General features: G+C 43.0%; 1 protein-coding gene across 1 annotated transcript; it reads right to left on the bottom strand.

Moving 5' to 3' along the window:
- Positions 1 to 674: 674 nt before the first annotated feature.
- On the bottom strand, positions 675 to 7,574 carry LOC110535227 (myelin-associated glycoprotein-like). Its single transcript, XM_090189320.1, has 7 exons — positions 7,425 to 7,574; positions 3,190 to 3,579; positions 2,760 to 3,065; positions 2,358 to 2,621; positions 1,537 to 1,630; positions 1,366 to 1,423; positions 675 to 1,021 (listed from the first exon to the last, which is right to left on the bottom strand). Exons 1-7 carry the CDS (start codon positions 7,471 to 7,473, stop codon positions 749 to 751), a joined length of 1,434 nt encoding a protein of 477 aa, XP_090045446.1. The 5' UTR covers positions 7,474 to 7,574; the 3' UTR covers positions 675 to 748.
- Positions 7,575 to 18,861: the final 11,287 nt, after the last annotated feature.

Below are 18,861 nucleotides of genomic sequence, written 5' to 3' on the forward strand. Positions count from 1 at the left end.
TAAGCACACACCCTTGAAGGACCCCCGTGTTGAGTATCAGAGAGGCAGATGTGTTGTTTCCTACACTTAACACCTGGGGTGCGGCCCATCAAGAAGTCCAGGATCTAGTTGCAGAGGGACCAATAACACCAAAAGATGTCATGGAAATTAAATGTAAAGGTTTTTATTGCAGGGCAATTAATCAACAACCTTAAATTCAGCCTCAATTGATTCTGTTGTTTAACACTCAACATAAAAACTGAAACTATAAATTCTAAATAGATATAAACTGAAAATAGATAAAATTGTTATTCTGGCAACTGCACAAAAGATGAAGATAAACAGTGACTAGTAGATGTTAACACCATTCTGCCATCTTGTCGACTTACTGCACCAACTTCCTGTCTTGTATCAGACCACTGTCTCTCCAACTAACTGTGTCTTCTCTCCTCAGTCATCATTTACTTTATATGGTCTTAAACAGCCTTCAGTGAGCTAGTTGAACTCAGCAGTTCCTCTATACTGGAACCCATTACACAGATGCTCTGTGAACTCAACACTCAAAATAAATGGGCAAAAATAAAGAGTAGCCTGCATCATCATATCAACACTATAGTAACAGTTAAACACTTTTCATCCCAGCAAATTCTACAAATATGCAGATAATCAAAGAGTACACAATTATAAATGTAACAAAAGTACCAATAGAAAACAGATACACAATGACAATACTGTACATAAAAACACTTACTACCCATTGGAAAAATAATTAACATGCACTTATTTTATTCACTTGTGCATAAAGCCCATCTAGGTTGTTAAGTGGTGGTAACTGGGCCCTACTCCCGGTCACATTGACTTCAGCGTACTCACTCTCCTGTCCCTGGACCCTGTCCTGGGCTGCAGCTGGGGTCTCTTTGGTCTGTAGTTTGGAGAAGTCTATGTCACCGTATTGGATCTCTTCAGGCTGGTCTTCTGCAGGTTCCTCTGGTTCCTCTCCGGCTGTGGCCTGGTTAGTACACACTGTCCCAACCGGGGAGTTCTGTGGAGAGAACACAGAGAGAGGAACAGGTGTAAAGCTCTAAGCTCAGTAATGTGTAAAACTCTAAGGTCAGCAGGTTACACAACACATACTGAGTGGATGTCAATGAAAATGTCAATTCAACTGACAGGTGTAAAGACAGTAAACACTGTCAAAGTCCAACAGCCATTCTGTTATCATTCCATGTCATTACAGGATGTGGCATTGCTTTCGATGTGGTCATCTCCCCCTAAACTTGCTCTGAAACTATGTTAACCTCATGGCTTTAAATAGTTTCAGCATTAATTCAGTACTTCCTTAGATACACTTTGTTGATGGTTTTGTAAGTTGAGCCTTATTCCCACCTGTCCCTGTGGACTGTCTGTCCTTTCAAGTCCATCGTGGAGCCTCGAGTTTCTCCTCCTGGAAGACATTTACAAAGGTATTCTGAATGCACTGAGAGGGATTTCATTTGCAAAAGCACAAACACAGCAGAAATAAAGTTGTTTTGCATTGATGCCAGGAATAGTTCTTACCATACAAAAAGGCTGATCAGGCTGATAAGCAAAATGGCCCCCAGAGTTCCTGCTGCAACCCCAAACACCATTGGGTTTTTTGGCTCTTTTTGCCCTGAAAATACAGCACATATTATGGTAAATTCTCACAAAAAGATCTCTCAAGTACACTACATGAACAAAAGTATGTGGACACCTGCTCGTCGAACATCTCATTCCAAAATCATGGGCATTAATATGGAATATAGAATGTCATTGTATGCTGTAGCGTTAAGAATTCCCTTCACTGGAACTAAGGGGCCCAGCCCAAACCATGAAAAACAGCCCCAGACCATTATTCCTCATCCACCAAACTTTACAGTTGGCACTATGCTTTGGTGCAGGTAGTGTTCACCTGGAATCCGTCAAAACCCAGATTCGTCCGCCGGACTGCCAGATGGTGAATCGTACATTCAACACGCCAGAGAACGGATTTCCACTTCTCCAGAGTCCAATGGCAGTGAGCTTTACACCACTGCAGCTGATTCTTGGCACTGCACATAGTGATCTTAGGCTTGTGTGTGGCTGTTCGGCCATGGAAACCCATTTCATGAAGCCCTCATCAAACAGTTCTGGTGCTGCCATTGCTTCCAAAGGCAGTTTGGAACTCGGTAGTGAATGTTGCCATCCTACTGCCAATGTTTGTCTACGGAGATTGCATAGCTGTGTGCTCGATTTTAAACACCTGTCAGCAACATGTGAGGATTTAATAGCTGAATCCACACATTTGAAGGGGTGTCCACATACTTTTGAATATATATTGTATATCTAACCTACGATTGTGCCCTACGTGCCCATTTTACCTTTTATAGCCAGCTGCACTTCATTCGACTTCCCACAGCCGTGACTATTTCTTCCTTCACAGTAGTACAGTCCTCCATCACCAGTCACATTGAGGGTGTAACTCTGTCCAGATGCTACCTGTGTTGTTTCACCCCCACTGATCTGGAACCAGGTGAAGTTTGTCACAGGAGGGTTGGCTGTACTGCTGCAGGTCAGATTAACACAGCTGCCCACTAATACTGGATGAGCTGGACTGATGGAGGCTGAGGTGTCCTTAGGAGAGACTGAGGGAGAGGGGTTCATTTAGAATGTATCTGGATATGGTATATTGAACAGTCTCATCAAAACCACTATTACAATCAATCATCAGTGAAAACATGATAGAATGATCTATTCTACAGGAACCGGTTACTAAATCTTACATGAAACGTTAAGCATCATGTTATGTTCAGCTCTCTTGTTGCTTGTCCCTACTGGGTAGACTGCAGTACAAGTGATGTTCTTCTCATGATGAAGATATGATGGAGTGAAGGTCACCGTGGAGAGAACTGAATTGGTTCGGTCTGAATTCTCCTGCAGTTGGTTCTCAGGTGTGAACTGTGTTGGGAGAGTCCATGTCAGCTCAGGGGGGTGTTCGGGACAGGGAGCGAAAGCAGAGCAGTTCAAACTGACAGGGGTCCCTTCCTTCACCTCACCTGAGACAGTAATGATGGGACTGGAAGGAAAATCTGTAATACATTGTAGATAAATATATTTTACTCTCATAGTTAAACTGTCCGCTTGTTCTACTCTTATGATGCAAGGAATCTAAACTGGGAAAAATAGTTGGTAAACAGTTCATTTGTCTCTTACCACTGACAACTATATTAACAGACTTATCAGGATCTGTTGCACGGAATGGTCGATTCTCAATCCTGAGGTAGTATTTATCAGAGTAACTGGTGGTTACATTGAAGAAGACTGTGGTGCAGTTCTTCTTCTGGGACATGTTTCCAGTTATCTTCCCTTGATATCTGTTGACCATCTTACTACTGTTAAATATCACATTGTCCGGATGTAGATCAAAGTACGGGTTTTCTTTAATCCACACACCAGAGGGTAGTATTGTGCTGTTATATGTATACTTATGTTGGTCAGGAATATCAAATGAACATGGGATTTGCACACAGGAGCCAGTCAGTCCATCCAGTCTATCTGGCATTGTGGTGATCAAATCTCGTCGACCAAAACAGGCCAAAACACCTGCAACATAAAAGGACAACATCAGGGAGGTTCTGATATATTATCAGTTCAGTCTAATGATATGTATTAACCCTAGATGACTGACAGGGGCCTCTGTTTGGAGGCAACTGCACAGCCATCTTGTTACTCACCCTCCAGTGTAAAACAGATGTTGGAAGATATAGAAACGCATTTATTAATGTCTATATTCATTTTTGACAAGTATATTATATTACAGACACCTTAATGCAGACTTTTAAATTATATTTTTTGACCTGCAACACTTCCTTCAGTAGAGTGACCCTAGCGTTTCTCCAGACAATGATTGCATCTTTAAACTCACTAAATTGGTATTATACAATAGCTGCTTCATCTTTGAGTCAGAGTTTTTTATTTTTCCTATTTTCCTTTGCCCCCAACTATGTGAACCTGTATGTGAAACAATTTGAGGAACCACTTACAAAACAGAGACACACTCCCTACTTTCTAAAATCCTCTCATGGAAGAGATACATAGATGCTGTCTTTGTGCTCTGGGAAGGAAGTCAGCAGGAACTAAATGAATTCCAAACTCTGCTAAACGAGAGCTCTGAATATCTCAAATTCACCATGCAGACTGTTGAGAGAAATATAAACTACCTGGACTTATGGATCATCAAAGAGAATGATGCATTAAGTACAGACTTGTACACAAAGCACAACAGACCTCAATACCCTGCTACGTGGGGATAGTATGCATCCCCTTCCCCTCAGGAATGGTCTACCATAAAGCCAGTTATACAGGGTTAAATTAATCTGTGGCCAACATTCAGATTTTGACAGCAATGCTAAGAAAATGACTAGTAATTTCAAAATCAGAGGCTACATGGAAAAAATTATTGATGATGCAACGATGGAAATATCTCAAAAACTACGAGAAGAATTGCTAAAAAGTAAACCAAAGAAGAAAATCATTTGCACTAAGTACACCAAGTGTTCAGAGAAAATGAAAGCAATCCTGAAGAAGCACTGGCATATTCTGCAATCAGACACAACAATTGCACACCTCAAGGACCAACCTACTGGTGGTCTATAAGCATGGTCTCAATATTGAGGATAGTTTAGTGAATCTGACCTGCCCCCTGAACCCACTCAGACACTCTTGACACCCATTCCAAATGGGAACTACAAATGTGGCTCATGCTCACAGTGCAATAGCATTACAAAAACATCCTTCTTCAGACACCCACATACAGGTGGAAACATCCCTGTTAGGGGTATCATCTCTTGCAAGATAAAGGGAGTAATCTCTCTCATCATATGTCCATGTGGAAAAACCTACGTAGGACAACCGAAAAGACAATTAAAACAATGCATAGCTGACCACTGTAACGTGTGTCGTCGTCTGATGACGAGGAATCGGACCAAAGAGCAGCGTGGTAAGTGTTCATGACCTTTATTTAACTGAACACTGAAACAAAAAGACCAAAGTGAAACTGAAACAGTCCTGTCAGGTGCAGAAAACACTAAACAGAAAACAACTACCCACAAAAACATAGGTGGGAAAAAGCTACCTAAGTATGGTTCCCAATCAGAGACAACGATAGTCAGCTGTCCCTGATTGAGAACCATACCCGGCCAAAACAAAGAAATACAAAACATAGAGAAAGGAACATAGAATGCCCACCCAAATCACACCCTGACAAAACCAAAATAGAGACATAAAAAGCTCTCTAAGGTCAGTGCGTGACAACCACCGCAGCTAAATCAGGTGTAATAACACTGACTATCCAGTAGCAGCTCACTTTGTTGAAGCTAACCATCCCATCTCCTCACTCAAAAACACACGCATATACACACGCATTGAGCATGTTGGCCTACCAAGGAGAGGAGGTATTTAAAAACATTGACCCCTACTGTCTTAATATTGACTTTGATCTCAGGCCCTTCTTATGAACAATTAGTTTGATGTCGGTTTAACATGAACATACAGGGACAGTGGTGGAAGATATACTGTTAACTGCCCACTGATGTTGGTTTAACATGAACATACAGGGACAGTGGTGGAAGATATACTGTTAACTGCACACTGATGTCGGTTTAACATGAACATACAGGGACAGTGGTGGAAGTTATACTGTTAACTGCCCACTGATGTCGGTTTCACATGAACATACAGGGACAGTGGTGGAAGATATACTGTTAACTGCCCACTGATGTTGGTTTCACATGAACATACAGGGACAGTGGTGGAAGATATACTGTTAACTGCCCACTGATGTCGGTTTAACATGAACATACAGGGACAGTGGTGGAAGTTATACTGTTAACTGCCCACTGATGTCGGTTTCACATGAACATACAGGGACAGTGGTGGAAGCTATACTGTTAACTGCACACTGATGTCGGTTTCACATGAACATACAGGGACAGTGGTGGAAGCTATACTGTTAACTGCACACTGATGTCGGTTTCACATGAACATACAGGGACAGTGGTGGAAGCTATACTGTTAACTGCACACTGATGTCGGTTTCACATGAACATACAGGGACAGTGGTGGAAGCTATACTGTTAACTGCACACTGATGTCGGTTTCACATGAACATACAGGGACAGTGGTGGAAGCTATACTGTTAACTGCACACTGATGTCGGTTTAACATGAACATACAGGGACAGTGGTGGAAGTTATACTGTTAACTGCACACTGATGTCGGTTTAACATGAACATACAGGGACAGTGGTGGAAGCTATACTGTTAACTGCACACTGATGTCGGTTTAACATGAACATACAGGGACAGTGGTGATATACTGTTAACTGCACACTGATGTCGGTTTAACATGAACATACAGGGACAGTGGTGGAAGCTATACTGTTAACTGCACACTGATGTCGGTTTAACATGAACATACAGAGACAGTGGTGGAAGCTATACTGTTAACTGCACACTGATGTCGGTTTAACATGAACATACAGGGACAGTGGTGGAAGCTATACTGTTAACTGCACACTGATGTCGGTTTCACATGAACATACAGGGACATGAAGAAGTATTTCCCCCTTTATGGTTCTCTACTTTTGCTTCTTTTTTACTGTTATCAGATCTTCAACCAAAACCTAATATTAGATAAAGGGAACTTGAGTTTATAAACTTTTTTTATAGTTATTTATTTTCTTTCATTAACAAAGTTATGCAACACCCAATACCCCTGTGTGAAAAAGTAATTGCCCCCTTACTCTCAATAACTGGTTGTGCCACCATTCCAAAACACACAATCAAGTATACATGAAAAGGGATTAAAAGCAACAAATTTAAAGTTTTGGAATGGCCTACTCAATGTCCAGACCTAATCCCAAATGAGACATTGTGACAGTTCATGCTTGAAAACCCACAAATGTCACTGAGTTAAATCAGTTCTGCACGGGAGAGTGGGACAACATTCCTCCACAGCAACATGAGAGACTGATCAACAACTACAGGAAATGGATAGTTGGTTTTCATTTCAGCTGAATTAGGCACAACCAGATATTTAGTATAAGGGAGCAATTACTTTTCACACAGGGGCATTGGGTGTTGCATAACTTTGTTTAAGAAATGAATGAAATAAGTATGTAAATGTTGTGTTATTTGTTCACTCAGTTTCCATTTATCTAATATCAGCTTTTGATTGAATATCTGATAATGTTCAGTATCAAAAATATGCAATAACTTTTTCACAGCAGTTTAAATCCAGACTATTAAAATACACTAATCAGGAATTAACTGTACACTTTTCTACACAATTAAAAAGCTGGAATATAGCACATCCCATAAAATATAATGACTTGTGGTCATTCCTTTTTGTCTGATTCATAACTAGTTGTTGTTGTGTGGAAGACTCACCTGACATAAAGAGGCCAATGAGAAAAAACATGTTCTCAGGACAAGTCATGTGAGAACTCACACACCACTGATCACCTGAAACAGTACAAACATACACTTACTGGTGGAGTAACTTAACTCACACAACACATTAAACCATCCCCATATCAAATACACGATGTCCTTCAGTTGTAAAGCTAATACATGAACAAACAGCAGTACATTAGAACATATTGAATCTCATTACTCAGAATTCATCTCCTTTCATTTATTTTGAACATTAAAATGAACAGAAAATATAGTGAAGAAGTCGATACTTGCCTTAGACGGTAACGTAAACTGTCTACAGCAGAAACTGTCACACACATAGTGAGGTCTGACTAACTAAAGTGATGAAATTCATGTGGCATATCTCTCATCTCATCATTGAAATACTTCCTAATATGTGTATGAGAAATGATTTTTAAACAATTCTTCAGTATTTATTGTCCCTTTCTCGGGGTAGGACAGGTCAGCAGTATTTTGAAACAAACATATGGTTGTCACATTATGTTTCAACATGAAAAACAGAGTAACTGTAATTGTATCTGAATGATTCTCACACACCACTCAACTTCTCCGACACCAACTTCCTCTTTGAAGTCTATTTGCAAAGAGAAGCCTGGTGGGCTGGATGCCACAGAGACAATCTTTTCACTCCACTTTGATACGGAATTGACTATTTTGTAGCAGTTTATGAGAACTTATGTAGCAGGTTAGGATAATTATCTTAGCATGTTAAGAGCCTGAGGTTAAGGTCAGGTTAAATAGTCAGGTTTAGGGAAAATGCTCTCCTAACCAGGGTTGGATGAGGGCATTTGGGACCCTGAGCTTACTTTCCTTCATTTCAACACGTTCTGCCATGGTGCAGTGAAAATTATTTTTTATATGTTTGCTGTTTTATAGCAACTTATTCTTGTGTTCACATTTTTCCATGAGGCTGATATAAAAGGTTGCAGTTTTAACACTACAATCAGTTCTACACATTTTTCTATCATATGCTATCTGGGGCAGTTCAGTAATCCCTGCTGCTGACCTGCTTCCAAAATCGCTTCTTATTGAAGTGCCGTGAAAAGAATGTCGCGGGAGACACAGGAGGGAGCCAGCCACCTGCAGGTCCTGGACGGCAAGGAGGACATGGGTGCCCTCTTCGGTGGTCAAGTCTAGATGGGATTAAGCTTTTGTCAAAATGTGAAAAGTATAATTATTACAGCATTTTAGCTAATCCTAACCCTTTTTCGTACTTTAATTTAAATTTTCATAACCTGCTATGTTAATTTTCCTAACTTGCTGCAAAAATTCACAAACTTGCTAGAAAACTCAATTTTGACAAAAGCTGTATCCCTTCTAGACCAAACCCTCAACCTTCCCAAAGGCCTTCTGGGAGAAGGAGGCCCAGGACTGAGGGCGTACTTTACCCAGCAGGTGGGAGCCGACCTCCCCCAACAGGTGGTCTCCCAGGCTTCAATGGGAACGTGTGTGTGATGTTTTTTTTTAAATGAGTTAAATCATAATCGTTGAATAGAACAAGTGTAGACCTTACCGTGAAATGATTACTTACAAGCCCTTAACCAACAGTGCAACTCAAGAAGGAGTTAAGAAAATGTTTACTAAATGAACTAAGGTAAAACATTATTAAAAGAAACGCAAAAAATGTGCAATAACGCGGCTATATTCATGGAGTACCGGTACAGAGTCAATGTGGGAGTACCGGTACAGAGTCAATGTGGGAGTACCGGTACAGAGTCAATGTGGGAGTACCGGTACAGAGTCAATGTGGGAGTACCGGTACAGAGTCAATGTGGGAGTACCGGTACAGAGTCAATGTGGGGGTACCGGTACAGAGTCAATGTGGGAGTACCGGTACAGAGTCAATGTGGGAGTACCGGTACAGAGTCAATGTGGGAGTACAGGTACAGAGTCAATGTGGGAGTACCGGTACAGAGTCAATGTGGGGGTACCGGTACAGAGTCAATGTGGGAGTACCGGTACAGAGTCAATGTGGGAGTACCGGTACAGAGTCAATGTGGGAGTACCGGTACAGAGTCAATGTGGGGGTACCGGTACAGAGTCAATGTGGGAGTACCGGTACAGAGTCAATGTGGGAGTACCGGTACAGAGTCAATGTGGGAGTACAGGTACAGAGTCAATGTGGGAGTACCGGTACAGAGTCAATGTGGGAGTACCGGTACAGAGTCAATGTGGGAGTACCGGTACAGAGTCAATGTGGGAGTACCGGTACAGAGTAAATGTGGGGGTACAGGTACAGAGTCAATGTGGGAGTACCGGTACAGAGTCAATGTGGGGGTACCGGTACAGAGTCAATGTGGGGGTACAGGTACAGAGTCAATGTGGGGGTACCGGTACAGAGTCAATGTGGGGGTACCGGTACAGAGTCAATGTGGGGGTACCGGTACAGAGTCAATGTGGGGGTACCGGTACAGAGTCAATGTAAGGGTACCGGTACAGAGTCAATGTAGGGGGTACCGGTACAGAGTCAATGTAGGGGGTACCGGTACAGAGTCAATGTGGGGGTACCGGTACAGAGTCAATGTGGGGGTACCGGTACAGAGTCAATGTGGGAGTACCGGTACAGAGTCAATGTGGGAGTACCGGTACAGAGTCCATGTGGGAGTACCGGTACAGAGTCAATGTGGGAGTACCGGTACAGAGTCCATGCGGGGGTACAGGTTAGTCGAGGTAATTTGTACATGGAGGTAGGGGTGAAGTGACCGTACATAGATAATAAACAGTGAGAAGCAGCAGTGTACAAAACAAATGAAGGTGGGGGGTAAATGTAAATAGTCCGTTGGCCATTTGATTCAATGTTCAGCAGTCTTATGGCTTGGGGGTAGAAGCTGTTAACGAGCCTTTTGGTCCGATACTTGGCGCTGCGGTACCGCTTGCTGTGCGGAAGCAGAGAGAACCGTCTATGACTTGGGTGACTGGAGTCTCTGACAATTTTATGGACTTTCCTCTGACACCGCCTAGTATATAGGTCCTTGATGGTAGGAAGCTTGGCCCCAGTGATGTACTGGGCCATACGTACTACCCTCTGTAGCGCCTTACGGTCAGATGCCGAGCAGTTGCCATACCAGTCGGTGATGCAACCGGTCAAGATGCTCTCGATGGTGCAGCTGTAGAACCTTTTGAGGATCTTGGGACCCATGCAAAATCATAGGGTTGTCACATCATTTTTTCAACATGAAAAACAGACCTGGTATGAAACAGAGTAAGTGTAATTGTATCTGACTGATTCTCACACACACCACTCAACTTGTAATACACCAACTTCCTCTTTTTCTTGCTTAACTTCCTCTTTAAAGTCTATTTGCCAAGAAAACCCTGGTGGGCTGGATGACACATTTTCACTCCACTTCTATACAGATTTGACTTTTTCGTATCAGGCTAGAAGAATTTATGCAGCAGGTTAGGATAATTACGGCTATGGGTTACGGTTAGTGAAATTGCTCTCCTAACCAGGGTCGGACGACCCCACACCCCCCCTCTTACTTACTGCATTTCAACCCATTTTGCCATGGTGTGGAGAGCATTTCAACCCATTTTGCCATGGTGTGGAGATGCATATTTACAGTTTTAGAATGCTATTCGACATGTTGTCATGAAGCTGACAAAAAATGGTGTTGTTTTCGAGCTAATTTCCCTCTATTCAACACATTTTGATATCATATGCTATCTGGGGCCGTTCTGTAGTCCTGCCATGCTCCTAACCTGCTACCAAAATCACTTCTTATTGAAGTGGCGTGAAAATAATGACCGGAGACCGCGCCCAACAGGTACTGGGAGGCAAGTTGGACATGGGCTCACTCTACAACGGTCAAGTCTAGTTGGGATAAAGCTTTTATAAAATTGACATCAAACTCTTTTAGCATTTGAGCTAATCCTAACAATTTCCATTCCTTGATCTAATTATCATAACCTGCTACATTAATTATCCTAACCTGCAGCCTAATTCTCCTAATCTTGCGAGAACACTACATTTGGACAAATCACTCTTTGACCTTCCCAAGGCCTTCTGGGAGAAGGAGACCCAGGAGCTGAGGGCATACTTTACCTAGCAGGTGGGAGCCGACCTCCCCCAACAGATGGAGGGAGAGCTGAAGGCTCTGGAGGACAGGATCAAGAATTGAGAGGTGGAGGGACCAGATGATTCAGAGAGAGAAGATAAAGTATTGACTATTGGACATTATAATACTCTGATACTGAAATATGGTGGTACGGACAAACAATTACTAACAGGGTCATTTCAATTTTGTGCAAGCTGCTTTGCCTATATGTGGATAAAATGTATGAAAATATAATGAAACGATGTGCCTGCATGCAGATCAGGCTACCACTCACTATCACTGGATATATGAGTAGGTATTAGGTGATAAAACAGAACCAGTCTTACTGCTCTTTCCATGACATAGATTGACCAGGTGAATCCAAGTTAAAGCTATGATCCTTTATTGAAGTCACTTGTTAAATCCACTTCAGTGTAGACGAAGGGGAGGAGACAGGTTAAAGAAGGATTTTTAAGCCTTGAGACAATTGAGAAGTGTGTTGTGTATGGGCGCCATTTAGAGGGTGTTTGGGCAAGACAAAAAATGTAAGTGCCTTTGAATGAGGTGCGGTTGTTGGTGCCAGGCGCACGCACTGGTTTCAGGAACTGCAATACTGCTGTTCTGCTCCAGCCATTACCACGAATACGTTCTCCCAAATTAAGGTGCCACCAACCGCTTGTGGGTGAAATCTCTGAGTGGGTTTGTAGTGACTGGGTGTATTGATAAACCATCCAAACTGATGGAGGCTGAGGTGTCCATAGGAGAGACTGAGGGTGAGGGAGAGGGGTTCATTTAGAATGTATCTGGATATGGTATATTGAATAGTCTTATCAAAACCACTCTATTACAATCATCAGTGAAAACATGATAGAATGATCTATTCTACAGGAACCTGTTAATTATCATGTTTTGTTCAGCTCTCTTTTTGCTTGACCCTATTGGGTGGACTGCAGTAGAACTGATGTTATTTTCATGATGAAGGTATGATGGAGCGAAGGTCACCATAGATAGAACTGATTTGGTCTGGTCTGGATTCTCCTGCATTTGGTTCTCAGGTGTGAACTGTGTTGGGAGAGTCCATGTTAGCTCAGGGGGGTGTTCAGGACAGGGAGCGACAGCAGAGCAGTTCAAGCTGACAGGGGTCCCTTCCTTCACCTCACCTGAGACAGTAATGATGGGACTGTAGATAAATATATTTTACACTGACAGGCACCTACTTGGTCTTATTCTAGTCATATCATTTTAGAAAAATGTATCAAAGTTAAATAGTCTGTCGCTTCTTACCATTGACAACTACAGTAAATAAACAGACTTGTTGAGGGTCTGTTGCTTTGAATGACGATTTATCAGAGTAACTGGTGGTTAAATTGAAGAAGACTGTGGTGCAGTTCTTCTGGGACATGTTTCCAGTTATCTTCCCTTGATATCTGTTGACCATCTCACTGCTGTTAAATATCACATTGTCCGGACGCCCACCAAAGACTGGTAATTCTTTAATCCACACTCCAGAGGTAAGTATTGTGCTGTTCAATTTATAGTAAGGACTATCAAATGAACATGGGATTTGCATACAGGAGCTAGTCAGTACGTCCAGTCTATCTGCCATTGTGGCAATCAAATCTCGTTGGCCAAACAGGCCAAAACACTTGGAACATGAAGGACAACATCAGGGAGGTAATATGATCTTTTCAGTACAGTCTATCTCTCCTTCTGCAGCAAAATATATGAACTAATTTCAATATACAAATCAAATCAAATCAAATGTATTTGTCACATACACATGGTTAGCAGGTTTTAATGCAAGTGTAGCGAAATGCTTGTGCTTCTAGTTCCGATAATGCAGTAATAACCAACGAGTAATCTATCCTAACAATTCCACAACTACTACCTTATACACACAAGTGTAAAGGGATAAAGAACATGTACATAAAGATATATGAATGAGTGATGGTACAGAACGGCATAGGCAAGATGCAGTAGATGGTATAGAGTACAGTACATACATATGAGATGAGTAATGTAGGGTATGTAAACAAACTGGCATAGTTTAAAGAGGCTAGTGATACATGTATTATATAAAGATGCAGTAGATGATACAGTATATGAGATGAGTACAGTATATACATATACATATGAGATGAGTCATGTAGGGTATGTAAACATAATATTAAGTATCATTGTTTAAAGTGGCTAGTGATATGTTTTTACATCAATTTCCATCAATTTCCATTATTGAAGTGGCTGGAGTTGAATCAGTGTGTTGGCAGCAGCCACTCAATGTTAGTGGTGGCTGTTTAACAGTCTAATGGCCTGAGATAGAAGCTGTTTTTCAGTCTCTCGGTCTCTGCTTTGATGCACCTTTGATGAACAGCCAGTGGCTCGGGTGGTTGTTGTCCTTGATGATCTTTATGGCCTTCCTGTGACATCGGGTGGTGTAGGTGTCCTGGAGGGCAGGTAGTTTGCCCCCGGTGATGCGTTGTGCAGACCTCACTACCCTCTGGAGAGCCTTACGGTTGTGGGCGGAGCAGTTGCCATACCAGGCGGTGATACAGCCCGACAGGATGATCTCGATTGTGCATCTGTAAAAGTTTGTGAGTGCTTTTGGTGACAAGACAAATTTCTTCAGCCTCCTGAGGAACTTAAAACTTACTACCCTCTCCACTACTGTCCTGTCGATGTGGATAGGGGGTGCTCCCTCTGCTGTTTCCTGAAGTCCACAATCATCTCCTTTGTTTTGTTGACGTTGAGTGTGAGGTTATTTTCCTGACACCACACTCCGAGGGCCCTCACCTCTCCCATATAAGCCGTCTCGTCGTTGTTGGTAATCAAGCCTACCACTGTAGTGTCGTCCGCAAACTTGATGATTGAGTTGGAGGCATGCATGGCCACGCAGTCATGGGTGAACAGGGAATACAGGAGAGGGCTCAGAACGCACCCTTGTGGGGCCCCAGTGTTGAGGATCAGCGGGGTGGAGATGTTGTTACCTACCCTCGCCACCTGGGGGGCGGCCCGTCAGGAAGTCCAGTACCCAGTTGCACAGGGCGGGGTCGAGACCCAGGGTCTCGAGCTTGATGATGAGTTTGGAGGGTACTATGGTGTTAAATGCTGAGCTGTAGTCGATGAACAGCATTCTCACATAGGTATTCCTCTTGTCCAGATGGGTTAGGGCAGTGTGCATTGTGGTTGCGATTGCGTCGTCTGTGGACCTATTTGGGCGGTAAGCAAGTTGGAGTGGGTCTAGGGTGTCAGGTAGGGTGGAGGTTATATGGTCCTTGACAAGTCTCTCAAAGCACTTCATGATGACGGAAGTGAGTGCTAGTGGGCGGTAGACGTTTAGCTCAGTTACCTTAGCTTTCTTGGGAACAGGGACAATGGTGGCCCTCTTGAAGCATGTGGGAACAGCAGACTGGGATAAGGATTGATTGAATATGTCCGTAAACACACCAGCCAGCGGGTCTGCGCATGCTCTGAGGACGCGGCTGGGGATGTCATCTGGGCCTGCAGCCTTGCGAGGGTTAACACGTTTAAATGTTTTACTCACGTCGGCTGCAGTGAAGGAGAGCCTGCAGGTTTTGGTTGCGGGCAGTGTCAGTGGCACTGTATTGTCCTCAAAGCGGACAAAAAAGTTATTTATTCTGTCTGGGAGCAAAACATCCTGGTCCGCGACGGGGCTGGTTTTCTTTTTGTAATCCGTGATTGACTGTAGACCCTGCCACATACCTCGTGTCTGAGCTGTTGAATTGCGACTCTACTTTGTCTCTATACTGAAGCTTAGCTTGTTTGATTGCCTTGCGGAGGGAATAGCTACACTGTTTGTATTCGGTCATGTTTCCGGTCATCTTACCCTGGTTAAAAGCAGTGGTTCGCACTTTCAGTTTCACCGAATGCTGCCATCAATCCACGGTTTCTGGTTTGGGAATGTTTTAATCGTTGCTATGGGTACGACATTGTCAATACATTTTCTTATGAACTCGCTCACCGAATCAGCGTATTCGTCAATGTTCTTGTTGGACGCAATGCGGAACATATCCCAATCCACATGATCGAAGCAGTCTTGAAGCGTGGAATCAGAAAGGTCGGACCAGTGTTGAACAGGCCTGAGCTTTTTGTTTTAGTTTCTGTCTGTAGGCTGGGAACAACAAAATGGAGTCGTGGTCAGCTTTTCCGAAAGGAAGGCGGGGGAGGGCCTTATATGCATCGCAGAAGTTAGAATAACAATGATCCAGGGTTTTACCAGCCCTGGTTACGCAATCAATATGCTGATACAATTTAAGGAGTCTTGTTTTCAGATTAGCCTTGTTAAAATCCCCAGCTACAATGAATGCAGCCTCAGGATATGTGGTTTCCAGTTTGCATAGAGTCAAATAAAGTTTGTTCAGGGCCATCGATGTGTCTGCTTGGAGGGGAATATATACAGCTGTGATTATAATCTAAGAGAATTCCCTTGGTAGATAATGCGGTCGACATTTGATTGTGAGTCAAGTGAACAGAATGACTTGAGTTCCTGTATGTTGTTATGATCACACCACGTCTCGTTAATCATAAGGCATACACCCCCGCCCTTCTTACCAGAAAGATGCTTGTTTCTGTCGGTGCGATGCGTGAAGAAACCAGCTGGCTGCACCGACTCTGATAGCGTCTCTCGATTGATTCATGTTTAAGTGAATCTCTCTGAGTCTCTCTGGAATGCTACCCTTGCTTGGATTTCATCAACATTGTTGTCAAGAGACTGGGAGTATGCTAGGGAGAGGTGCGCGATGTGCCCGTCTCCGGAGCCTGACCAGAAGACCGCTTTGTTTGCCTCTTTTACGATGTTGTTGTTTTGGGTCGCCAGCTGGGATCCGATCCATTGTCCTGGGTGGAAGGCAGAACACAGGATCCGCTTCGGGAAAGTCATATTCCTGGTCGTAATGATGGTGAGTTGACGTTGCTCTTATATTCAGTAGTTCCTCCCGACTGTATGTAATGAAACCTAAGATTACCTGGGGTACCAATGTAAGAAATAACACGTAAAAAAACAAAATACTGCATAGTTTCCTAGGAACGCGAAGCGAGGCGGCCATCTCTGTCGGCGCCGGAAGGGGGAGTCCTGATGTCACAACTGCATGCCCTAAACTGGATCATGCACATATCTGGAGCACAGAATGTTTGAATCCAGACTATTAAACTCTACTTATCAGGAATTATCTGTACACTTTTCTATATACTTACTGGTAGAGTAGCTGAACTCACAACACATTGCATTGAACCATCCCCATATCAAATACACTATGTCTTTCCGTTGTGAAGGTAATACATGAACAAACAGCAGTACTTTGAACATATTGAATCTCATTACTCTGAATTCATTTTCTTTAATTTATTTTGAATGTTCAAAATAACAGAAGATACTGTGAAGACGTCGATTCTTGACAGGCTTGAATAGGAATGTGTGTGGGATTTAAAAACACAGTTCAATCATGAACCAAACTCCACTATTCATTTGACTCAAGACATAAAAGTAAAAGTTCCATTTGAGTTTGATGCAAAACATATGGTTGTCACATTATGTTTCAACATGAAAAACAGACTTGGTATGAAAGCGAGCAACTGTAATTGTATCTGAGTGATTCTCACACACCACTCAACTTCTCCGACACCAACTTCCTCTTTGAAGTCTATTTGCAAAGAGGTGCCTGGTGGGCTGGATGCCACAGAGACACTCTTTTCACTCCACTTTGATTATATAAAGGTTAAAAAATAAATAAAAATAGGTTTGGTAAAAGGGATATGGTTAAGAAAATGCTCTCCTATCTCGGGTTGGAAGACAGCGTTTGGTACCCTGAGTTTACAGTGGCAAGAAAAAGTATGTGAACCCTTTGGAATTACCTGCTTAAATTGGTCATACAATTTAATCTGATCTTCATCTAAGCCACAACAATAGACAAACACAGTCTGCTTAAACTAACACACAAACAATTATACGTTTTCACGTCTTTATTGAACACACGAGTAAATATTCACAGTGCAGGGTGGGAAAAGTTAGTGAACCTTTGGATTTTACAACTGGTTTACCCTCCTTTGGAAGCAATAACCTCAACCAAACGTTTTCTGTACTACTGAACTGTTGCAGTTCAGCAATATTCTTGTGATGTCTGGTGTGAACTGCTCTCTTGAGGTCATGCCACTGCATCGCAATCGGGTTGAGGTCAGGACTCTGACTGGGTCACTCCAGAAGGTGTATTTTCTTCTGTTGAAGCCATTCTGTTGTTGATTTACTTCTGTGTTTTGGGTTGTTGTCCTGTTGCATCACCCAACTTCTGTTGACCTTCAATTGGCAGACAGATAGCCTTACATTCTGCTGCATTAGGTATTGATAAACTTGGGAATTCATTTTTCCGGCAAGCTGTCCAGGCCCTGTGGAAGCAAAGCAGACTCAAACCATGATGCTCCCTCCACCATAATTTACAGTTGTTATCTCCTCCTCTGAAGAGGAGGTGTAGCAAGGATCGGACCAAAATGCAGCGTGGTAATTTTCATACATGTTTAATAACGAATAAACACGAACAATACAAAAACAAGAAACGTAACACAAAAACAAGAAACAGCCTATTTTTTTTTTTTATAAAAATAATTTATTATCATCAATACCATTCATTCTTTACAACTCATCATTTCCATACAAACTCAAATAGTGGTATTTTAATTTAAACAAAACAAAAACCCCAAACAAAACCTCAGGGGAGCATCTTCCCTCCCCGTCATCCTACAAACTACCTTTCCCTATCTCCCCGTCCCTAATCTATCCCCTTACAAATCTAAATGACACCCAGCCCTAAACCCCCCTTCCACCTCTCCCGGGCAGCATGCTGCCCCCACTTCCTCTCCTCCCTCTTCATCCTCCCCCTCAAATCTCCTTCCACCCTCCTCACTATCCCTTCCACCCCCCAATCTCTCCCTGTCTTCACCATGTTCTGCCTGGCTTCCCACAGCCCCCGTTTAAAGAGACTCATGAGAAGCCAGAGCAGAAACCTGTCCCTATCCATCCCTCTCGCTCTCCCTACACCTCTCTCTAACCTGGCCCACGTCAATACAAAATCCCCCCTTACCAAACCTAACAACACCCGTGCCCTAGCCCATACTACTCCGGCAAAGGCACAGTCCCAAAAGACATGGCGCACAGTCTCCTCCCTGCCACAAGAAGATCTTGGACAGGTGGGGGATTGCACCAAACTATACCGGTACATGATGGAACGTACCGGCAAGCACTTATGGAGGCTCAACCAATTCAGGTCCTTGAGCCTGTTGTCCAGACCCCGCGCCTGCAGTCCCTCCCAGACCACTTCCGAGATGCCCACTACAGGCGCCGGACT

The sequence above is a fragment of the Oncorhynchus mykiss genome, chromosome 11 (genome assembly GCF_057628025.1).
Source record: "Oncorhynchus mykiss isolate SJ-2025 chromosome 11, ASM5762802v1, whole genome shotgun sequence".
In the NCBI taxonomy this organism is placed as follows: domain Eukaryota; kingdom Metazoa; phylum Chordata; class Actinopteri; order Salmoniformes; family Salmonidae; genus Oncorhynchus; species Oncorhynchus mykiss.

Coding starts and splice junctions, on each gene's coding strand:
- LOC110535227 (XM_090189320.1), bottom strand. CDS start 7,473: ATGACTTGTCCTGAGAACATGTTTTTTCTCATTGGCCTCTTTATGTCA. Junction 1,631..2,357: donor AGTGCAGCTGGCTATAAAAG/GTAAAATGGGCA, acceptor CTGTATTTTCAG/GGCAAAAAGAGCCAAAAAAC. Junction 1,022..1,365: donor CAGACAGTCCACAGGGACAG/GTGGGAATAAGG, acceptor TTCTCTCCACAG/AACTCCCCGGTTGGGACAGT.